We start from the raw sequence: 25,942 nt of genomic DNA, 5'->3' as shown, positions 1-25,942 counted from the left end.
ACCGAAGGGCTGCCTGACGACAGGACAACCCATTTGTTAGGACTGCAGATGCTATCCTGTTCGGACATCTACATTTACGGTAGGTACAAAACTGTACTTTCTGTGGCCTACAATGTCATTTGTGGTAGTTTATGCCTGGCCTTACATACTGTCAAGAAATGAGCTTTGGTTGGTCTCCTTTACCTTGGTAGGACCAGTGGCATGTCAGTCACCCATGCAGAGGATTGTAATCTATATCAACAAGTTAACAAAAATCACTGGTGAGAGGTACTTGTAACCAAATACTTTTCCCACCTAAGGAACAAACTCCCTCTATATGTAAAGCATTGCAGTACTATTGTTATCTTTGAGGAAGACGTAGATGAATGGATGGGTAGGCAGAAATTCATTCCAGAAATTGTGTGCCTTCTTAGTTAAAGGACCTGAGCACAGTTATTGATATGTTTGCCTTAATTGTTTAAGGCCTAGGCATCTGAAGGTCTCCGTGATTGCTTGCCTAGTAACTTCATATGTTCTCAGATGCAACCCTTTGGAACCTGTGTAAAGGCAGTAAAGTGACAGCTTTTTTTTGTCTTTTGCACTCCTAGCCATACCTCTCAACTGTCCAGAATTTTGCATTATATTTTTATCTGTTTCTCATAAAATTGTGGTTTTCTGGAAAATCACTGGCATATCATTGAGGACTGAAGTCGGAAAACTGAAAAGGGAACCAAGGTATTGGGAGCAAATAACTAGAAAGGGAAAGGTAATAGAATGGGATGAGGCCAAGAATGTATTTGGACTGCAGGTTAGAGATTGCCTTTCCTATCAAAGATTGATATCCGAGTGTATGCAAAGAGAAAGAAAGAAATAGGGGGTCCTAAATGAAAGACCAGCACTGGTAGAGTTTTTAATAGAATCTAGAGCAGAAGCTGCCTTTAAAAAAGAATAATTAGTAGAGTATATAAAATATTGCATAAGAATCAGTCAGAGGAGTTTAAAAAGGATTGGGAAGAGAGATTGGATAAGCAATTCAAAGAGAGACAATGGGTGGCTATATGGGCATCTCCCAAATATGCAACAAAGTCTAGAAGATTTAGTCGGCTGCAGTGGTGCAATGGGTGGAGCGCCTTCTATGCAGAGTCTGCATGTCCTCCTGCAGTCGAGTGAGTTTTAAAAAAAAGACGTGTGGGTAGGTGCATATGGGTGTGTGTGTGCCTTCTGTAAAGGTTGGGTGCTGGGCTGGTAATTCGATACTGTAAAAACACCACTGCTAATCAGTCTGTGGACAGGTGATCCGGTGTGGTGACCCCTAATTGGGAAAAGCCAAAAGACATTGTTTTTTTTGTCTGGAAGTGTTTACATAGGTATCTTTGTACTCCAAGTAGACTCCAAAGAATTTTTCCTCAGGTGAATAGCAAATGGAGGTGCAATAGGAAAGAAAGAGGTAGCTGGGAACATTTTTTAGGAGTGTAATGAGCTGGCTGACTTTATGGATTTCCTACGAACCTCTCTGTTGAAGATGCTGAGTGAGCAGATTGGATTGACTGGGGAGATGATTTTTTTGAGCTATGATACAGAATCGGAATTGCCTAGACATAGTAAAGCCTTGTGGAGTCTAATTATGATGGCTGCCAAAAAAACAATCACTAGAAAATGGAAATCAAAGACTAGACCAACTTTACTATAAGTAGTGAATATAGTTGTTGTTGTTTGTCTTTTGGCTTTTCCTGGTTAGGGGTCGCCACAGCAGAACTCCGGTCCGCTAATGATTGGCAGTAGATTTTTCACAAACATCAAGGTGCCAGCTCAACGTCCAACCTTCAGTGAAGGCACGCCCATTTACGTATGTCTTTCGAATGCCCACCCAACCACGGGGAGGACATGCAGACTCCACACAGAAGGCACTTCCGCACTCCAGCCGAGAATCAAACGGGAGAATCTCTTGCTGTGAGGCAACAACGCTACCGCTGCACCACCGCAGATAGAAGTAGTGAATATAGTAACAGAGATATAACAACTGGAATTGGGATCTTTAGAAAAGGGACTGAGCTAATTACATAGAAACAAAATGGGAATTGTGGGAACAATATATGCAGAGATAGAGCTAGGTTTAGGAGGCAGGATTTGAATGAGTCCATATAATGCTTTACTGATGATGACTGGATAAATTGTAAGTGATGTGTAATGTTTGCAACTACAGTTGTTTCAGTGGTGTCTGTGATGTATAATGTTTGCAACTAAAGTGGTGTCCGTATTTGTTTTCCATTTATATAAATGTAAGATTGCCTATGCCGTACGTGATAATTTAATAAAGATGTTTATTGAAAGAAAAAAAAAGCTTTACTAGGTCCATTCTCTACGGGCTCCTGGACTCTTCTCTTTCCACCTCCCAAATGTAGTTAGCTATGGTAATCTACCCATATAGCTAAGGCTACTGCAACATTGATCATTATGATGAACATAGTACAGTTGTCTGAGTTGTACTTAACCATAACAGTAGATGTTCGAATAATCATTTCATACAGTAACAGCTTCCTCATTCATCCTCTTGGTTTTTTTTTTGTTTATGCCAGGGTGTGAACATTTATTTTTTTGTACTTCCTAGCATTGTACTTCTAGAGCTCAGCTGCCTCCTCTCTGCTGGTAGAAAAGCTGTAAAGGGCTTAGCACCCAAACTTGTCTTCCAGTCAGCTCATTTTGAGCTGCTTAACAGTTTGTGCATGTGGAAGGTGCCTTTTGGAAGCTGGTCGGATGTTCTGTCCTTGGCAGAATGTAACTATGTAGATAAGGATACTGCAGCAGTTTTGATTTGAACATCTAATTTTATGGTAAGTACAGCTTACACAACTGTACTCTAAATTAGTAAGGAAAAATGAACCTGGAATGTAGTTTAAGCTTCAGAACTACACAGGTTAACTTTAATTCCATAGCACTAAGAGAATAAAACATCCAGGTTCAAGAGGATACTGTTATATTTACAGAAATATGAAATATTCCAAATAAAACACTAAAATCCAGTGATAGACTTACCAAGTGTGACAAAATCATCTAACTCTGCAGGAGTCTTTGTTGTCATGTCACGGCTCAAAAATATTGAATGCCATTCCATAGACTGTTTGTACAAATCCTTTAAAAAGTTCTGAAAGTGTATCTCATGGATAATTGGACTTGCTGTTGCTCCACTCTTGGCTGAAATACTAATTCTTCTGACTTAATATTAATTACTACAGTTTTTCTTTTATTAAAAAACACCTTTATTGAGTTAGCACTTGTGACATAGGCAAGCTTACTTTTATATAAAAGTAATCAAACCAAACATTTACAAACATTATACATCACATATATTGTTCAATACAGTATAGTCAATCCAGCATTACATAAATTGCTCAATTCCTGCCTTCTCTTAAACCTCATCCATCCACCAAAACATTTTTCCATGTAGTTTTCCCACAATTTTCATTTTTTTTATGTAATTTACTCCTACCCCTTCCTGTTCTTTTATCTCTGTTGCAGTGTACACTTCCAAGTATAGTTGGTTTAGTTAGACTTTGATTCCCATTTTCTAGTCATTGCTCTTTTGGCAGCCAGAGTTAAATTTAACAAGGCCTTACTGTGTTTAGGCAGCTCAGATTCTGTATTCCAGCTCAAAAATTTTTTTTTTCTTTGGTTATACTCATTTACCCACCTAGCATTCCTGACAGAGTACTGTGTAGGGAATTTTTAACGTCTGGCAACTCATTACACCTGAAAACATACACTCACAGGTACCTCTTTCTAACCATTGCACCTCCAACATTTGCAGTCTATGTAAGGAAAATTCTTTGGAGTGTGCTTGGGGTATAATGGAAAACCTATGGAAACACTTCCAGGCAAAAATTCTAAATAGTCTAGACTTTATTACTTATTTGGGAGCCATACATTTCTTAGCTAATCTCTCCCCAATCTTTTCTGACCTTTTGTGATTCCTGTTGTTATCATGCAATATTTCATATGCTCTACTAGTCATCCCTTTTTAAAAACAGCTTCTGTTCTAGATTCAACGAAAAACTGAACTAGTGCAAGTCTTTCACTTAGGATTCCCCTATCTGCGTTTTTATAGTTCCTAATAGGAAAGACAATCTCTAACCTGCATTCCAAATGCCTACTTGACCTCTTCCCATTATATTACCTTTCACTGTCTAATTATTTGTTCCCAATACCTTGGATCCTTTGCCACCTTCCTCCAGAATTCTAGCCCCCTTTTACATCTTCATGTACCCCTAGTTGCAGTCATCCCTATCATCAGAATCTCCTTTCTCCATTCCTGTGTTGACTTAGTATACTTTCTGCTGCTTTATGAATATAATATTTTGTATGACAGTTACTCTCCTTAAGGATCTGCATCCAAAATCCCACACTTTCCTTATTTTTTGAATGTCCCCCTGCTTCATCATCATCATCTCTTTCTACTTTGAATTGTAGCTTTCTGCTTGTGTTATGTATAAGAGCCTTAACTGAGTAACTCTAAAATATCCCTTCATATCAGGTAATCCTAAAGCTCTTTACTCTGTTGGAAGTATCAACTTATTCCACTTGACTCTTGCCTTCTTCACCTGTAACAGAAGTCCTTCAGCTCTTTATTAATTACTATCTACACCTTCTGCTCTGGTTTACTCCAGCTTCTCTTTTGTTTTAATTGCAGCTGATATTCTCTGCTTTCTCTCTTATTACTTCATCATCTCCTTTTTATATCCATGCTCCTACCCATAGGTTTATAGGTAGGTACTAGGCTATTTGGCCCTAAGGCCTATATAAGCCTAGCCAAACAGTACCCTGGCTTTTGCCACCCAAGAAAATTATTTTCCTGTGCCCCTGTCAAGCAGAGCCACAGAAGTGATCCCCAGGGTGAATTTTCTTATTTCTCTCTCATGACTACAGCCTCATCTCTGTTTTATATCCATGCTTCTGCTTGTGGTCTAAATTCACTTTGTAAGATGTACTCCTATTGTTATTGTTATTTTGCTGAATGTATACTGCTCACACGTATTTATAAATTGTTGAAAGTTCTGCTTATTTTCTGCTCTAAAACTGTTTGAAAATTGTATTATACAATGTTATATGTTGTTTTGTGCAACTTAATTTGGAGCTTTTCTCCTGGGCCTCAGCTTTGAACATGATTCACTGCAATGGAGAGCACTGCATCAGTCCATGACTGTAACACTTTTCATATATTCCAATCACTTGCTGAACATGAAAGAGCAAAAGATGGAGGTGTATATGTCTATGTAAAGGATAAGCACACCTGAAGGTTGATCAAACAATATGACATGCTTGAGCTACTCTGTCCAACTAACCACTGGAAAAATCCAGTACCATATTCTTGTTAGCTACAGGTCCTGCACCATGAACCAGGAAACCCATGCATTATAGCTGAAGTTACTAGAATCGTTTACTATTCAGCCCAGTACCATACTCATGGGTGATTATAACTACACCTCCATTAACTGGGAGACGTACACGACCACTAACATACAGGCCCAAGATTTCTTGCCGCAAATTCAAATGCCTTTTTGCAGCTAGTCTGTACTCTCATTCGGGGGGGGGGGGCAAATAGGCAAATATCCTAAATATAGGAGAGTGCTGCACCTCACCTAACTTGATGCCCTCACTGGTAAGATCGGATCACAAAGGAGTCTTCCTTGAAATAAAAATAAAACTAGTCCCCCCACCTAACCCTTTGGGATGACATAGCTAGTTTCCAAGCTTCACCAAATCCAGAAAGCGCAGAAACCTATGCAGACACGTACACAAAAGCCCTGTATGACCATATAAACAACTACAAAAAACATCAATACCAGACCAAAATAAACCCGGGGCAAACTGCAAAAACAAGCCACCCTGGTGGACCCCTGTTATTAATAGGTTGTACAAGAAAACAAAGAAAATCCTGTCGAGAACTAAGAGGGAATGTGCACAACAGAGCAAAAATTCTCTCAGTCTAAACAAGTGAATCTGGGAACTGGTCAAGTCTCTGAAAGAAGACTTTGAGGAAAAATAGCCTCCAAAGCTAAGGATAACCATTAGACATGTTTCAGTTATGTTCGTAATCTTAAGGGCAGCACCCAACAATGTGTGGAATTAGTTTTAGATGGAATCACCTATACTCCGCCGGAAGATGTAGCAATTCTGCTGGCAGATAAATTCAGCTCAGATTTTACCTCCTGATCACCCCCCAGTTCACCTCTAAGAAATACCCTCCATCATTTATCACCAAAGAACAGGTTGCCACTGTCCTCTGTAAAGCTAAAAACACAGCTTCAGTGGGACCTGACGATATGCCAGGTTACCTATTAAACAGTTTAAATCAGGACTTATCACATCCATTAGCATTTCTGTTGATCCACAGCCTCCAGACTGACTTTGTCCTGATAGAGTGGATAACAGTAACAGTCATCCTTTTGCATAAAGGGGGGGACCATCTATTAACCTGGGAAATTACAAACCCTTAAGTTTGACTAGTCTTATGTAAGGCCATGGAAGCAATAGTCATGGACCTGATAAATAATGACATAGGAAATCTCCCAACACTGGACATGACCCAGTTCGGGTTTATCAAGGGCAGGTCATGCCTACTGAATCAGGTGGATTTCTTTGAGAAAGTCACTAAGGTCATGGATGAGGGTAAAACGGTCCATACTGCTTACTCAATCTGGCCAAGGCATTTGACACAGTTCCCCACTCTGGTTTTATAAATAAACTCACAAAAGTAGGCATAAATCCCTTTGTCACCAGATGGATAGCCAGTTGGCTCACAGACAGGACACGTGGTTAAAGTGGGTGAGTCCAGATCCAGCAAGAGGCCAGTTACTAGTGGTGTACCACAGGGCTCGGTGCTGGGACTACTCCTTTTTGGAATATACGTCTCTGAAGCCAAGGCTAATGCGGAAGGCCTCTGGATGACAGTTTGCTATTGATTGCAAGCTGGGGGCAATCGTCAAATCCCCCAGTGATGTAGATATCCTTCAAGAGGGTCTAAATCAGCCAAATGATTGGTGCCAGAACCATGGGCTAAAACTAAATGTGGAAAAAAATGCATTTTCATACATTTTAGGAAGTCAAATTCTCCTGCAAATTAAAACATCAGTAGCACACCCCAATGAGTTGACTCAGAGGTGAGAGATCTAGGTACACAGATATAGATACCCTGAACTTTGGCCGCCACCTGTCCACAGTGGTGAGGAAGACCTTCTGTGTGGCACAAGTTATAAGTAAAGGTATGGCATCCAGATCCAAGGAAATTATAGTCTTGCTATGCTCAACCTTCATTAGACTAAGAACTAAGTGCAGTTCATCATTTGGCATTTACTTGACTAGGCACTTATAGCAGCTGGAGAGGCTTCAGAGGTTCCTTAGAAAGAAAATACAGGGTGTAAACATGTCCTACATGATTAGACTTAAAGCCCTATCTGCTTACTCTGTCTCCTGTTGACTGTTAAGGAGTGATCTATGCTTGACCTACAAGGCACTCACAAATCCAGCTCTGATGGAGCTGCTACACATCCACAAGTCAAACAACATAAGGATCACCTGATCTGGGATCTAAACTCAGTCAGCAACTCAAACAAAATATGCTAGAGAGACAGATGTGTCTCAGAGATTGCCCCTCCTTTGGAACAGGCTTTATATTCATATTAAGTAGATCTTTGCCCTGGCCCTCTTCAAATGCATTTTGGATCAATGGATGGAGAATTGCAAATTCACACCTGGGTTAGTGCCCATGTCCCTTATGGACAGGGGCAGTCTGTAAGATATCCAATGCATAGGCACAAATCTATGCCATCCTCTTGCCCCTAAGGGCCATACATGGTTAAAATTGATTTATATTGCCTAGGCTTGTAAGGGCTGTTAAGCCATTAGCTTAGTAATTTCCTTTGAGCCTATGAACCTGAAAAGGGTTTCTGTCCAGCTGGCTTATCCCAGTAATTTAGTAATATGACCTGTGAATGAGTTATAAGTCAAGAAAGGAGGTAATGTAGTGTTTTCTAGCAATTTTGAACCATATCCATCATGTGAAAGCCAACACATGAAAGTAAAGCTGGCAGTGAGAGCACCACCCATACAGCTAGGAGGCCACAACTGCACACACAGAGGCTAAATATTGATCAGTGGACAGTACAGCTAGTTCAGTAATTTGAAGGTTCTCCCTTGATTAATGTTAGATCAGGGTTTTTAATTGTACAGTAGTTATAAGACATTAGACAGGATAAAGAATAAAATAGGCCTAGAAATGGTGTTTCATGTATGTATACATTTTAGAAAAGCAGAAACAAAGAATCTTCCACTGAATGTTGACCTTGCTGAAATAACAGTTTCTCAAGGGAAGATTGCAGACATTTCTTGCTATGATCCTTTCTCAAGGGAAAGATAATCTTGTCAGCTACAGAATGTTCTTTGCACATACAAGACAAAGCCTGAAACCAAGGGTAGAAAAAGTAAATAAATTACTGTATTGAAGCAATGTAATATGTGGTGTTCAGGATAAAGCAGGTCAGTTAAAGTTAGTAAGTGCATTCGACCTGTTACTTCAGAGAAGATGTCAAACACTCAAGCCTGAGTACAGGAAACAGGTCATCTAGAGACCGTCAGTTTACATTGTTCAGGACAATCAGAATATGATGTGTAGCAACTTGAATTGTTTATCAGTACTGTTAATGAAAACAGTATTCGGATATTGCGAACATCTAATAAAACCTTATTAAATGAACTATAGTGTTTGGAATATTCATTCTTAAAAGTGCACAAGACTTGGTCCATAAGGGAGAGACGGACACCTATTCAGCACGAGCTTGGGTAATTAAGACCTTTGTTTCTCAGTATCATTGCATACAGTGTTTCCAGCTAGCTACTGTACAGTACAGTTTTTTCAAATCTTGTATTGAGATCTTGCCTCTTTTGTCAAATAATTATCAGTAAACATTGGTCGCTACTTACAGGGAGTATACTGTGCAAACATTATGGTATTGAAGTCGCTTAAAAACACTGGAAACATGAGACACAAAGTATAGAAAATTATGAAGTTTATATTACATGGGATCACCCATTGCCAACAGTTCAAAAGATAGATGCTAGAAAACCGGATATAGTGGTCCAAGAAAAAAAGACAAAAGTAGCATTGATCATTGAAATTGCCACCCCCAGTGACTACAGTGTCTTGTGTACAGAGAGAGACAAAATCATAAAAGATCAGGATCTGCAGAGAGAAATGAGAGCAATGTGGAAGAAAGATACCCAGACAGTTCTAATAGTAGCTGGAGCAATAGGTCTTGTGAAAAAAAAAACCAAAGGATCTACAATCATATTTAGATACATTACCAATCCATGTAACACATACGGATTGCAGAAGGCATCATTACTATGCACATTGCATGTGCTGCGAAGAGCACTTCTGGCTGACATCAAAGATTGAAGCAATACTAATTTCATTAACATTAATCGTACTTTGACTTAGGAATGGGGTCCATTCCCATCAGTATTAGAAACCCAAAAGATTTGGAGAAATTAGAAAGGGAGTATACTGAGTATCTTAAGCCCTTCCAAGCCACTTTCCCAAGTACAACATACCGTAGAACTGCATAGGCAGCAATAGTACTGCACAGTGAGAGCAACCCTGGTTTGAGTACACTTGCTGCCTCCTACCTTCCAGACACTATAGGATAAACACACGAGATTGGTGCAAGCCAGCAGGGAAAGAGCAAACTTGTTTTTAGAGGGCACTGCCATCTTAAAAAAATAAAAAGGCACTGATGGCCTTGAGGGCTAGTGCTATAAATGTGCTCTTTCACACCAGTAACAATGCCCAGCACACAAGAAGAGTGACTGTTTAAATGCACTGCCCATCAGCATGCAGCAAACCCCCATGATAGTACCAGGGCACGTGGCATGCTGCAGCCAGCCGGCACAAAATATAATGGGTAGTGTGCAACAAAAGAAAGGCAAAGAAGCTTTGCCTCCTTCTCCATTTTTTTGTAGGAAAGGTGTAATATATGTGATGATTTGGGTTGTGGGGACAGAGCCCTAGTATTGGAAGTGCAGACTGTACACCACTCAAGTGAGAATGGCTAGAAACTGTGTTTTAAATTGCACATATGTATGTGCAGGGTACTACCAATATAGCTAAGCTGCTGCAGCATTGATCATTCAACCATCTACTGTTATGGTAAGTTTTCTTACACAAGTGTACTTTACCTAAATACTTCAATGAACCATTATGACAGCAGCATCGTAAGAATGATCAGATTAATGCACAGAGTGCGCATGAATATAAGAATATGAGGTGACAGTATTGAATTTAGTGCAGGCATGAAGAACATCCAGTGCTTGTGGTCTTCATTTTACGTGTGTGATTTTGTATTTTTTTCTCTTTTTATAAAAATAAAAATTGTTTTTTGTAACCTATGCTAGTAGGTATAAGCTATTGTGATCCTAAACTTGATAAAGTGGGTATTGATGATGGAAGAATAGGTCGTGATGTTTTTTAGTAGATGCAAATTCCCTTATCTGCTCAAAAAATGGTTTCTCATCAATTATTTAATACCTTTATTGAAGGTTGTGCGTCAGGGCTGGCAACTCGGCACGTAAAAATCTACTGCCAATCATTAGCGGACCGGAGTTCCGGGAAAAGCCACAAACAAACATTGAATTTGCAAGATACAGGGAAATGTATGTTTATATAAAAGAAAGTAAACACTTTAATGTTCAGTTGTAAACATTATACAGCACAGATATTCTTTTGTACAGTTGTCATCTATCCAGCATTACGCAAATTGATCGATTCCTGTCTTCCCTTAAAGGGTTGTTTTCCATTTTGGCGCTTACTTGACTTGCTTGTCAAGATTACATGACTGATACTGTTTGCTGTCATGGACCTACATAGTTTATGGTATTAATAGAGATCTTTGAAAATGTGTTGTCAAACATATAGCTCAGCCTATCATGTTATAACCTTCATTCTGAAGTCAATGATATTCTGTCCTTTTTTTTAAAAAAAAACAAAAAACAGGCAATACCAGAGTTATTAAACAGTCAAGTTTGCAGAAGTTCCAAGATGAAATGGACAAGGTTATGAAGGACCCATACCAAGTTGTGATGAAACAAAGCAAGTTACCAATGTCGCTCTTACATGATAGAATCAAACCACATGTAAGTACTCATGGTCTGTGGATGAATATTTAGAACCACAATTTTATAATATTAGTATAGAATTTGAGTGTTCTGCATCCTTACTGCGAAGTGGCTACCTTGAAGAAAGAAAGGGATATTGGATATATCTAAGGTGTGTGTGTGTGTGTGTGTGTGTGTGTGTGTGTGTGTGTGTGTGTGTGTGTGTGTGTGTGTGTGTGTGTGTGTGTGTGTGTGTGTGTGTGTGTGTGACAAACGAATATAAATGTAGGTGCGCCACTGTTAAGGCAGTTGGTCTTAACTTATTGAGACTACAAAAAAGTCAGAGTAGTAGACTGCAGTAATACAGGTAAACCCTAAGAATTATAGTACAAATAAATGTATGTTATTTTTGGACTAATCCATAAAAGGGTGTGGGTATCACAGGATAGACCTGTGGTTGATGTGCTTTGATCACAAGGACGAAACACGGTTATGCAGGGTTTTATCTGTGCTTCTGCTCCTTTCCTCAAGAATTCTATCCAAAGCCAAAAATAATGGTGGGACAAACTGCAGATTTAGGGATAATTTTTAGATATTAATGTGAGTCACTAAAATGTTAACATAAAAAATTTTTTGACATCAATATTTATTCACTGAAGTATCAGAAGTATAAAACCATAATGATTGGCATTATTGACTGAAATCATCCGTGATTTCCCATAAAAGTGAAAACTTTTGCAAGACACAGGGCAAAAATAAGAGGAAAATCAGGAATGTTCTCCAAATCTCTAGACAGTATAGGATAACCATGGTGTAAATTTGTACCTACCCGTCCAGTCATCAAGAATCACCTTAAAGGCAGATAAAGTAGCACTTTGCTTGACCTGTAATGGTAACTTATTCTATACGCTGGGAATACATTGAGTTTAGGGTCTTATCCCAACAGCAAGTGTTGTTTATTTGTTGGCGGTTGATGCAAATTTAGGTCTCTGGCATGGCTGTTTATAGAGTCCTGTTTTTTGAAGTAGGTGAGATAGGACTGGATCATTTATGGCTTAAAGCACAAGACAACAGGTCGCCTTGGAGCAGAGAGTAGGGTACTGTGTAAGTAGGAGAGTTGTGGTAGTCTGTCAAGATGGTTGAAGGATTTAAGGCCTTTATTTTATTTTATTTATTTATTTATTTTTGTTAAAAATCACTTGGGCCTTTTCAGTTGAGTGATATGCATGGATTTGTATGTACCAAAGAGATCGCTATATTCAGTGATGGATGTGATAAGCAAGGAGTGCATTGGTAAGATGACTTCTCTGGATATCGGAGATTTTCCCTTGGAAATTAATTGAGCCACATAGAAGGATTTCCTGACTATGCAAGAAGCATTGGTCAGCTGACAGAGTGTTGTCCACATACATGCCAGTTCTCTTATGAAGACCATATCAGTTTAAAGAGGAGAATGTATGAGGTAAGAACAACTTGTTTTTGCCAAGCACTACTGTGATGTGCTTTTTGATACTGAGCTTGAAATTGTTTACAGTGCGCAAGCTATGTGCATATTGCTCCCCTTTTACAGTCTAGTATCAGTGGATGAGTGGATAACCATGCCTGTCTTGCATTTATCAGCAAACGTAGTCAGATGTGCTTCAAAAATACTGGCTTAAATGTCTGCAAAAATAAGTAATAAACAGGAGAGGCCCCAGCACTGATTCCTTGTTTTCTAGACAGTCTTCTGATTCATGCCTTTCCACTGAGACTTAATTGCACTAATCTCTATGAAGGCCCTCTCTGCTCAGTGCTTACTATGTAAACGCCAGCCTGCTTTCTCTGGAGAACATTTGTTCCCACTGTAGTGAATGGCCTTTTCTGCAAGTCTGGCAGATATGTAATTTTATATTCTTGTTTATTTTGGTGTTTCTTGTGTACAACTTGATTAGTTCATGGATGTTTGAACTGTCTAGCACAAAATCTTACTGTACAGAACTACACACATTATTACATCTTTGATCTGAAACAGGAGGGGAAAGATTGTGTGTGTGTGCACGTGCATCTATTTCTAAAGTCTAGGAAATTAAAAATAATGAAGTCCTTGCTTGTTAGTTACATTAGACCCAAACTTGAGTATAGAATAGCAATATGGAAACCCTAGAAGAAGGCAAGCATGAGTAAATTGGAAAGAGTACAGCGGAAATATACCAAGGGCATTAATGGATGTGAAAATCTAAGTTATTATGAAAGACTAAAATGTCTGAATTTATACAGTGTCTCTTTTAGATATCTAAGAGGAGATCTTATTAAGGTATATACGGCATTTAGGGGCAACTACCTCTGGGAATGTTTGGGGTTATCAAAAAGTACTAGAAAATCATCGGACAACCTGTGTAGAAGATTCTGTAGCAATGAGAAGTGTACTAATTGGTTCTGTGACAGAGTGTTTGATGCATGGAACAGGCGACTAAATTACATTAAAGAAAGCACTAGTTTAGATATTTTTAAGAACAGCCTGGAAACTTATTATGGGAACTTATTATGGTATATTGGCAAGCTAGAAGGGCATTTATGCCGTGCTTGAAATATTTGTGTGTGTATGTGAGATATATATATATATATATATATATATATATATATATATATGTATATGTATGTATAAAAATATGGATGTATCTCTGTGCGTGTGTTTGTGTGTGTATATGTGTGTGGATTCACTTCATAATCTCGAAAGACTGAAATCTCGAATTTCAGTTTTTTGAGACCATGAAATCGAATCCGCACAACACCGAAAGCCCAAAATCGCTAAATTTAAAACACCGAAAACACAGCAAACACCGAACCACACATATACCACGACACACATACTATAAAATAAACAAACAAAACAACACACATCCACAAACCTACATCACAAGTAAGCAGGGGGGCAAGCCCCCCTGCACCCTCGATGTGGGGGGCTGTGCCCCCTACACCCCCCTACTTATATATACTAACTCTGAAATCGCACAAACAGGAAACAAAAGCAAACTCACACATTCTACAGTCCCTCTCTCTCTCACACACACACACACACACACACACACACACACACACACACACACACACACACACACACACACACAGACATCACATATCACACATTTCAGCACACTCACATACACTATGCTGCAGAGGTACGGTGATAGCGTTGTTACCTCACAGCAAGAGGTTCTCCCGTTCGATTCTCGGCTTGGCTTGGGAGGGCCTTCTGTGTGGAAGTCTGCATGTCCTCCCTGCGGTTGGGTAGCATTTGAAAGACATGCATGCGTAAATGGGCTTGCCTTCGTTGAAGGTCGGGCGTCGAGCTGACACCTCGGCGTTTAGTAAAACTCTGCTGCCAGTCATTAGCGGACCGGAGTTCCGCTGTGGCGACCCCTTACCGGGAGAAAGCCGAAAGACAAACAACAACAACATACACTCAAACTCCCACCCAAAACCCTTACGAAACACTCACTTACCTGACATTACACCTAAATCCACACACGGCACCACACACCATCAGCATACAACCCCGGGCATTAAGTAGTGTAAAGCCATAATCGCAAATTTGAGATATTCAAATCCGTGATTATGCACTTCCGCTATTTCAAAACTTCGACTTTATAGTCTTGAGATACTGAAATTCGATATTTCAGTATTTTGAGATTATAAAGTGTTTCCATATACGTACATATATATATATATATATATATATATATATATACATATATATATACATATGTGTGTATATATATATATATATATATATATATATATATATATATATATATATATATATACACATATGTGTGTATATATATGTATGTATGTATATATATATATATATATATATATATATATATATATATCTATATACACACACACACACACACACACATGCATATGTATATACACATATATATATATATATATATATATATATATGTGTGTGTGTGTGTGTGTGTATATATATATATATATATATATATATTCTATATATGTATGTATGTGTGTGTGTATGTGTGTGGATTCACTTCATAATCTCGAAAGACAGAAATCTCTAATTTCAGTTTTTTGAGACCATGAAATCGAATCCACACAACACCGAAAGCCCAAAATCGCAAAATTTAGAACACCGAAAACACAGCAAACACCGGACCACACTTATACCACACATATATAAACATAATATACATTAATGCAGAGACATATCTATACATCTAATCAAACTCAGAAGTATCGATCCTTGCATATATGAGAAATTATCAGCTACTGATTATTGCACCTGTCAAATGGCTATTCACATGTATTACACCTGGTTGCAAACACAAGCCTAATTGAGATCTCTGTACAGCATTTCCTACTAAAAGAACATGAACTGCCTAGACTCACTCAAACTGTCTTGGGTTTCCCTAAAGATTTGAAGTACTGCCACAGAAGCAGTCATAAAATTAAGCCAGACATGCACATATTTAAAGGTGGACGTTCCTCCTCCACAAAGAAAAGAGGCTCACAAGCAAATTTCTCAGTTACTCCAAATAGGGGCCATTCAGCCAGTCCCTGTATCAGAAAGGGGCCTAGGATTTTATTCTCGCCTGTTCCTAGTACCAAAAAAGGGGAACACGTGGAGACCAATTTTGGATTTATCTATCCTCAACACTTATCTGGACATTCCCAAGTTCAAGATGTTGACGTTACAACAGCTTTTACCTCTGCTGGGCAAAGATCACTGGATGGTAACTTTAGATCTCAAGGAAGCTTACCTTCATGTGCCTATAAGGCTAAGTTGCAGGAAGTATCTGGGGTTTCGAACTGGAAATTCTCATTATCAGTTCTCTGCATTGCCCTTTGGCTTATCTACTGCGCCCAGAGTGTTCACAAAGGTTCTGGCTCCAGTGATAGCTTACTTCAGGCTTCAAGGAATTCAAATCTATCCTTACTTGGACGACTGCCTGATTCTGGCTCAAGAAAAGGAAGACCTTCTACAGCATCTGGAATATGTTATAGCAGTGCTAAGATGCCTAGGGTATTCTGTGAACGAAATAAAGTCCAGTCTAGTACCCTCTCAAGACATGTGCTTTCTGGGTGTGAGACTGAATACAGCAGCCCAGATGGCCTTTTTAACCCCGGACAAACAAAAGAGTCTGTCACTTTACTTCCATCAACTATCTCATCAGTCCATGCTGACTGCAAGGACAGTCCTTCAAGCATTAGGGTTCATGGCATCTTGTATTCTGGTGCTTCCCAATGCCAAACTGCATATGAGGAAGCTACAATGGTATCTCAAAAATGTATGGACACAGCACTGCCAGGATTTGGACACTGTCATTCAAATAATACCTTGCCTTCAAAAGGAATTCTTGTGGTGGGCTCAGGAATGTCACCTAAACAAGGGACTCTCTGTGACCCGGCCAGAGGCAAGTCAGATTTTAACGACAGATGCCTCGGACATTGCTTGTGGCGCTTATCTAAATGGAAAGTGGATAGAAGACAAGTGGCCTGCCAGACTACAGCATCTACATATCAACATGAAGGAGATGTTAGCAGTCCAGTTTGCATTAATGGCTTTCAAGGAGTTACTTCTTCCAGGGCAGGTGTTGATTCTAACAGACAACACAACTGTCATGTGGTACATCAACAAGCAAGGGGGAACACATTCTTATCCTCTATGCAGGCAAGCAATGATTTTATGGGAGACTGCCTAAACTGCAACTAACTCTTCAGGCAAGGTTTCTGCCAGGAGCACAGAACTCCTTAGCAGATGTGTTAAGCAGACAAATCATGGATCCCCACGAGTGGAAACTGGATCTTCATGTATTTCAGAAATTGACAGTGTCATGGGGAACTCCAGACATAGATCTGTTCGCTTCTCCACTAAACCACCAGCTGCCAAAGTATTGCACAAAGGGGTTTCATCACACAGCTTGGAAAGTGGATGCTCTGTCTTTCAGTTGGAAAAACCTTCATGTGTATGCCTTTCCACCTCTGCCTCTTCTTCCAAAGGTACTGTTAAAGGTCAGACAAGACAGGCCAAGGATGATTTTGATAGCTCCAGATTGGCCTCGGCAACACTGGTACCCACTACTAGGGTCTCTGGTAAAGAAGCCTCCATGGCCTTTACCTCTGATTCCTCATCTGTTATCTCAGAAGGACGGTCATCTGCTCAATGTCAAGCTTCACTCTCTTCATCTAACACCCTGGCATATTCTGTGTTGAAACACAGCAGGTCTCAACTTCCTCAACAAGTTTTAAATGTGATTATGGAAGCTAGAAGACCTAGTACAAGGAAAGTGTATGCAGAAAAATGGAAGAGATTTTTATTTTGGAGTACAGCAAAGAATTTGGAGATTTCTGAGCCTAATTTGAGTGTGGCTCTTCAATATCTTACTGAGTTATTGGACAAAGGTTTGTCCTTCTCTTCCATTAAGATTCATGCTGCAGCAATTTCAGCTCACTATGATTGTGACCCACCATTGTTTTCGCATCCTTTGTTCAAGCAGTTTCTTAGAGGGGCAAAGAATATAAGACCCCCACGTAGAGCTCCTACTCCTGCTTGGGATCTCAATTTTGTGTTGGAAAAACTTACTCTACAACCTTTTGAGCCTGCAGCTACTGCTGAATTGAAATATTTGTCATGGAAGACTGCTTTTCTGTTGGCTATTACTTCTGCAAGAAGGGTGTCTGAGTTGCAGGCCCTTATGGCAGTAGAGCCTTTTTTGATTTTCCATAAGGATAGGGTATCATTACGTACTAATCCTTCCTTTATGCCTAAGGTGGTTTCTAGTGTGGCTTTAAACCAAACTATTCATTTGCCTACATTTTTTGCAGATCCTCAAAATAAAGGGGAAAAGATTTTGCACACTTTAGATGTACACAGGCAATTGCGTTATTATTTAAGCAGGACTAAGGATTTTAGGCAGTCTCAGCAGTTGTTTGTTTCTTTTGCTTTGAGTTCTCAGGGCAAGCCTGTGTCAAAACAAACTATTTCTAGGTGGATTGGCTTTTGCATTGCATTTTGTTATTCCCATCATGGCAAGGAGATTCCAGCTGGGATTAGGCCTCATTCCACTAGGGCTACTGCCACTTCAACAGCATTTCTAAGGGGTGGCAACTAAGGATATTTTGGAAGCAGCTACTTGGAGTTCAGTGCATACTTTCTCTAAGCATTATCACCTTCCTATCTACTCTAAGTCTAGGGCTGGTTTTGCCACAGCTGTTTTGCAAGGCATGTTGTCAGCTCCTGCTCTTTATAATTTGCCAGCCTCCCTTACCTCTGCTTTGGGATTCTACCCAATAGTCAGGACTGCAGCAATGGAAGCGAAGAACATAGTACAGTTTTGTACCTACCATAAATGTAGATGTTCGAGGATTCCATTGCTGCAGTCGAAGATTTACCCTCCCCTCGGCCTTCCCCTCTGTGTTGGTGGTTGTGTAGGTGAGGTTACATATTTTTGTATATATTTGGTTTTGGACATCTTTTTGGGGGTCTTCAAGCATCTGGGGCCAAGGAAAAGACTGAGGATATGGCGTCGTTCATGCGCATTTGGTACCCGGCGTACTGGCGTCAGTCTAAGGCGCCATGACCCGGCGTCAACCTCTCTGGTATTCGGGCCGACTGGGCGGCGGACTATACTGTCGTCAGGACTGCAGCAATGGAATCCTCGAACATCTACATTTATGGCCGTTACAAAACTGTAACTTTGTGGTAGTCTGTCAAGATGGTTGAAGGATTTAAGGCCTTTATTTTATTTTATTTATTTATTTATTTTTGTTAAAAATCACTTGGGCCTTTTCAGTTGAGTGATATGCATGGATTTGTATGTACCAAAGAGATCGCTATATTCAGTGATGGATGTGATAAGCAAGGAGTGCATTGGTAAGATGACTTCTCTGGATATCGGAGATTTTCCCTTGGAAATTAATTGAGCCACATAGAAGGATTTCCTGACTATGCAAGAAAAAATTGGTCAGCTGACAGAGTGTTGTCCACATACATGCCAGTTCTCTTATGAAGACCATATCAGTTTAAAGAGGAGAATGTATGAGGTAAGAACAACTTGTTTTTGCCAAGCACTACTGTGATGTGCTTTTTGATACTGAGCTTGAAATTGTTTACAGTGCAAGCTATGTGCATATTGCTCCCCTTTACAGTCTAGTATCAGTGGATGAGTAGATAACCATGCCTGTCTTGCATTTACCAGCAAACGTAGTCAGATGTGCTCCAAAAATACTGGCTTAAATGTCTGCAAAATAAGTAATAAACAGGAGAGGCCCCAGCACTGATTCCTTGTTTTCTAGACAGTCTTCTGATTCATGCCTTTCCACTGAGACTTAATTGCACTAATCTCTATGAAGGCCCTCTCTGCTCAGTGCTTACTATGTAAACGCCAGCCTGCTTTCTCTGGAGAACATTTGTTCCCACTGTAGTGAATGGCCTTTTCTGCAAGTCTGGCAGATATGTAATTTTATATTCTTGTTTATTTTGGTGTTTCTTGTGTACAACTTGATTAGTTCATGGATGTTTGAACTGTCTAGCACAAAATCTTACTGTACAGAACTACACACATTATTACATCTTTGATCTGAAACAGGAGGGGGAAAGATTGTGTGTGTGTGCACGCGTGCATCTATTTCTAAAGTCTAGGAAATTAAAAATAATGAAGTCCTTGCTTGTTAGTTACATTAGACCCAAACTTGAGTATGGAATAGCAATATGGAAACCCTAGAAGAAGGCAAGCATGAGTAAATTGGAAAGAGTACAGCGGAAATATACCAAGGGCATTAATGGATGTGAAAATCTAAGTTATTATGAAAGACTAAAATGTCTGAATTTATACAGTGTCTCTTTTAGATATCTAAGAGGAGATCTTATTAAGGTATATAGGGCATTTAGGGGCAACTACCTCTGGGAATGTTTGGGGTTATCAAAAAGTACTAGAAAATCATCAGACAACCTGTGTAGAAGATTCTGTAGCAATGAGAAGTGTACTAATTGGTTCTGTGACAGAGTGTTTGATGCATGGAACAGACGACGAAATTACATTAAAGAAAGCACTAGTTTAGATATTTTTAAGAACAGCCTGGAAACTTATTATGGGAACTTATTATGGTATATTGGCAAGCTAGAAGGGCATTTATGCCCGTGCTTGAAATATTTGTATGTGTATGTGAGATATATATATATATATATGTATGTATAAAAATATGGATGTATCTCTGTGCGTGTGTTTGTGTGTGTATATGTGTGGATTCACTTCATAATCTCGAAAGACTGAAATCTAATTTCAGTTTTTGAGACCATGAAATCGAATCGCACAACACAGCAAAATCGTTAAATTTAAAACACCGAAAACACAGCAAACACCGAACCACACATATACCACGACACACATACTATAAAATAAACAAACAAAACAACACACATCCACAAACCTACATCACAGTAGCAGGGCAAGCCCTGCACTGATGAGGCTGTGCTACACCCTACTTATATATACTAACTCTGAAATCGACAAACAGGAAACAAAAGCAAACTCACACATTCTACAGTCCCTCTCTCTCACACACACACACACACACAAACACACACACACACACACACACACACACACACACACACAGACATCACATATCACACATTTCAGCACACTCACATACACTATGCTGCAGAGCGGCGATAGCGTTGTTACCTCACAGCAAGAGGTTCTCCGTTCGATTCTCGGCTTGGCTTGGGAGGGCCTTCTGTGTGAAGTCTGCATGTCCTCAGTTGGGTAGCATTTGAAAGACATGCATGCTAATGGGCTTGCCGTTGAAGGTCGGACGTCGAGCTGACACCTCGGCGTTTAGTAAAACTCTGCTGCCAGTCATTAGCGGACAGTTCGCTGTGGCATCGAGCCGAAAGACAAACAACAACAACATACACTCAAACTCCCACCCAAAACCCTTATAAACACTCACTTACCTGACATTTCACCTAAATCCACACACGCACCACACACCATCAGCATAACCGGCATTAAGTAGTGTAAAGCCATAATCAAATTTGAGATATGCATGCTATTTCAAAACTCGACTTATAGTCTTGAGATACTGAAATTGATATTTCAGTATTTTGAGATTATAAAGTGTTTCCATCATACATATATATATCTATATATATATATATATATATATATATATATACATACATATATATATATATATACATATGTGTGTGTGTGTATATATATAGATATATATATATATATATAAATATATTTATATATATATATATATATATATATATTATATTATATTATATATGTATTATATATATATATATATATCTATATACACACACACACACACACTATGTGTATGTATATACATATATATATATATATATATATATATATATATATATGGTGTGTGTGTGTGTATGTATATATATATATATATATATATATATATATATATATATGTGTATATATATGTATTATATATATGTATGTGTGTGTGTATGTGTGTGGATTCACTTCATAATCTCGAAAGACAGAAATCTCTAATTTCAGTTTTTTGAGACCATGAAATCGAATCCACACACAAAACCAATGAAAATTTAGAACACGAAAACACAGCAAACACGGACCACACTTATACCACACATATATAAACATAATATACATTAATGCAGAGACATATCTATACATCTAATCAAACTCAGAAGTATCGATCCTTGCATATATGAGAAATTATCAGCTACTGATTATTGCACCTGTCAAATGGCTATTCACATGTATTACACCTGGTTGCAAACACAAGCCTAATGAGATCTCTGTACAGCATTTCCTACTAAAAGAACATGAACTGCCTAGACTCACTCAAACTGTCTTGATTTTCCCTAAAGATTTGAAGTACTGCCACAGAAGCAGTCATAAAATTAAGCCAGACATGCACATATTTCATAACTCCAGATGTAATCACACACCTCCATACAATTTATCAGCACAAATAAATGTGTATTTACATGGAGGCTTTGCCCTTCCACCACTTACTTATATTAATGCTATGACTGCACACCTACTACAGAGCAATCGCCTATTTAATTGCAAAAGCTATCACAGTAGATTATACTACAACAACAATGGAAGTAACTTGCTGTCAACTGTGACAAAACCATGTCAACTGAATGAGGAGTTGAGATTTAAAAGTACACTTTTTGTGTGTGTGTGTGTGTGTGTGTGTGTGTGTGTGTGTGTTTCTCTCTCTCATCTATATATATCTATATATATATATATATATATATTGCTGAATAGATGTAGATATATGTGAATATAGGTTAAAAAAAGTGTATGTATATGTGTCTGTATAATATATAAAATATATACATATATTCATATGTATTTCTCTAAATGTATATCATAAAGTTACATAGATATACACATACAGATAAATGTGTACACATAGACATCCCTCTTTCTCTAACTTTATCTATGTATGTGTGAGGATAATATATATATATATATATATATATATATATATATATATTTTTTTTTTTTTTTAATGGTCTGCTAATGATGAACAAGTAACCCAAATATCGACATTCACAAAGTCAACCACAAAAGGTGAATTTGCAAGCATTGACATACTACACGCATGCACTGAGCAAAAACTCTGTGTATACAAAACACATTTTTAAAACAACTTAGAATATTGATTTTTGAAGGGAGGGCAAACTCCCGTGCATCCCACATTCACTGCTAATTATGTGTACTAAATCTGAGATCACACAGTGTTTGGGAAAGGGTACTGTTGCTGCAAAACAGGATAGAGTAAGATAACGAAACTTGTGTGGTTGTGTATAAAACCTTTTATACATATATGTGTGTGTATGTGTTATATATAAGGATATCATCTGCTCAATGTCAAGCTACACTCTCTTCATCTAACAGCTTGGCATATTCTGGGTTGAAACACAGCAGGTCTCAACTTCCTCAACAAGTTTTAAATGTGATTATGGAAGCTAGAAGGCCTAGTACAAGGAAAGTGTATGCAGAAAAATGGAAGAGATTTTTATTTTGGAGTACAGCAAAGAATTTGGAGATTTCTGAGCCTAATTTGAGTGTGGCTCTTCAATATCTTACTGAATTATTGGACAAAGGTTTGTCCTTCTCTTCCATAAAGATTCATGCTGCAGCAATTTCAGCTCACTATGATTGTGACCCACCTTTGTTTTCGCATCCTTTGTTCAAGCAGTTTCTTAGAGGGGCAAAGAATATAAGACCCCCACGTAGAGCTCCTACTCCTGCTTGGGATCTCAATTTTGTGTTGGAAAAACTTGCTCTACAACCTTTTGAGCCTGCAGCTACTGCTGAATTGAAATATTTGTCATGGAAGACTGCTTTTCTGTTGGCTATTACTTCTGCAAGAAGGGTGTCTGAGTTGCAGGCCCTTATGGCAGTAGAGCCCTTTTTGATTTTCCATAAGGATAGGGTATCATTACGTACTAATCCTTCTTTTATGCCTAAGGTGGTTTCTAGTGTGGCTTTAAACCAAACTATTCATTTGCCTCTCGTTTTTGCAGATCCTCAAAATAAAGGGGAAAAGATTTTGCACACTTTAGATGTACACAGGCAATTGCGTTATTATTTAAGCAGGACTAAGGATTTTAGGCAGTCTCAGCAGTTGTTTGTTTCTTTTGCTTTGAGTTCTCAGAGGCAAGCCTGTGTCAAAACAAACTATTTCTAGGTGGATTGGCTTTTGCATTGCATTTTGTTATTCCCATCATGGCAGGAGATTCCAGCTGGGATTAGGCCTCATTCCACTAGGGCTACTGCCACTTCAACAGCATTTCTAAGGGGTGGCAACTAAGGCTATTCTGGAAGCAGCTACTTGGAGTTCAGTGCATACTTTCTCTAGGCATTATCACCTTCCTATCTACTCTAAGTCTAGGGCTGGTTTTGCCACAGCTGTTTTACAAGGCATGTTGTCAGCTCCTACTACTTTATAATTTGCCAGCCTCCCTTACCTCTGCTTTGGGATTCTACCCAATAGTCAGGACTGCAGCAATGGAAGGCAGAAGAACATGAGTACAGTTTTTGTACCTACCATAAATGTAGATGTTCGAGGATTCCATTGCTGCAGATCAACCCTCCCTCCTTCCCTCTGTATTTAGGGGTGGTTGTGTAGGTGAGTTTACATGCTTATATTTTTGTATATATTGTTGTATATATTGTACATGTTTTTGGTGCAGGTTTTTTGGGACTTGTTTTTTTGGGGTCTTCTGACATCTGGGGCAAGAAAAGACTGAGGATATGACGTCGGTCATGCGCATTAGTACCCTGACGTACTGACGTCAGTCTAATGCGCCCTGACCGACGTCAGCCTTATACTCTGGTATTCGGGCCGACTGGGTGCGGACTATACCCAATAGTCAGGACTGCAGCAATGGAATCCTCGAACATCTACATTTATGGTAGGTACAAAACTGTACTTTGTGGTAGTCTGTCAAGATGGTTGAAGGATTTAAGGCCTTTATTTTATTTTATTTATTTATTTATTTTTGTTAAAAATCACTTGGGCCTTTTCAGTTGAGTGATATGCATGGATTTGTATGTACCAAAGAGATCGCTATATTCAGTGATGGATGTGATAAGCAAGGAGTGCATTGGTAAGATGACTTCTCTGGATATCGGAGATTTTCCCTTGGAAATTAATTGAGCCACATAGAAGGATTTCCTGACTATGCAAGAAAAAATTGGTCAGCTGACAGAGTGTTGTCCACATACATGCCAGTTCTCTTATGAAGACCATATCAGTTTAAAGAGGAGAATGTATGAGGTAAGAACAACTTGTTTTTGCCAAGCACTACTGTGATGTGCTTTTTGATACTGAGCTTGAAATTGTTTACAGTGCGCAAGCTATGTGCATATTGCTCCCCTTTTACAGTCTAGTATCAGTGGATGAGTGGATAACCATGCCTGTCTTGCATTTATCAGCAAACGTAGTCAGATGTGCTTCAAAAATACTGGCTTAAATGTCTGCAAAAATAAGTAATAAACAGGAGAGGCCCCAGCACTGATTCCTTGTTTTCTAGACAGTCTTCTGATTCATGCCTTTCCACTGAGACTTAATTGCACTAATCTCTATGAAGGCCCTCTCTGCTCAGTGCTTACTATGTAAACGCCAGCCTGCTTTCTCTGGAGAACATTTGTTCCCACTGTAGTGAATGGCCTTTTCTGCAAGTCTGGCAGATATGTAATTTTATATTCTTGTTTATTTTGGTGTTTCTTGTGTACAACTTGATTAGTTCATGGATGTTTGAACTGTCTAGCACAAAATCTTACTGTACAGAACTACACACATTATTACATCTTTGATCTGAAACAGGAGGGGGAAAGATTGTGTGTGTGTGCACGCGTGCATCTATTTCTAAAGTCTAGGAAATTAAAAATAATGAAGTCCTTGCTTGTTAGTTACATTAGACCCAAACTTGAGTATAGAATAGCAATATGGAAACCCTAGAAGAAGGCAAGCATGAGTAAATTGGAAAGAGTACAGGAAATATACCAAGGGCATTAATGGATGTGAAAATCTAAGTTATTATGAAAGACTAAAATGTCTGAATTTATACAGTGTCTCTTTTAGATATCTAAGAGGAGATCTTATTAAGGTATATACGGCATTTAGGGGCAACTACCTCTGGGAATGTTTGGGGTTATCAAAAAGTACTAGAAAATCATCGGACAACCTGTGTAGAAGATTCTGTAGCAATGAGAAGTGTACTAATTGGTTCTGTGACAGAGTGTTTGATGCATGGAACAGACGACGAAATTACATT

At 38.9% G+C, this 25,942-nt stretch overlaps 1 protein-coding gene across 1 annotated transcript in view; it reads left to right on the top strand.

The window, feature by feature from the left end:
- Nucleotides 1–25,942, top strand: part of GNL2 (G protein nucleolar 2) — an 859,639-nt gene that overhangs the window by 234,796 nt on the left and 598,901 nt on the right. Inside the window, 1 exon segment of the mRNA XM_044083721.1 lies at nt 11,021–11,160. Coding sequence (XP_043939656.1) covers nt 11,021–11,160 — 140 coding nt within the window.

Source organism: Protopterus annectens, chromosome 1.part1 (assembly GCF_019279795.1).
Source record: "Protopterus annectens isolate FY-2018-M chromosome 1.part1, PAN1.0, whole genome shotgun sequence".
Classification (NCBI taxonomy): Eukaryota; Metazoa; Chordata; order Ceratodontiformes; family Protopteridae; genus Protopterus; species Protopterus annectens.
This window is presented reverse-complemented; position numbering and strand designations above follow the sequence as displayed.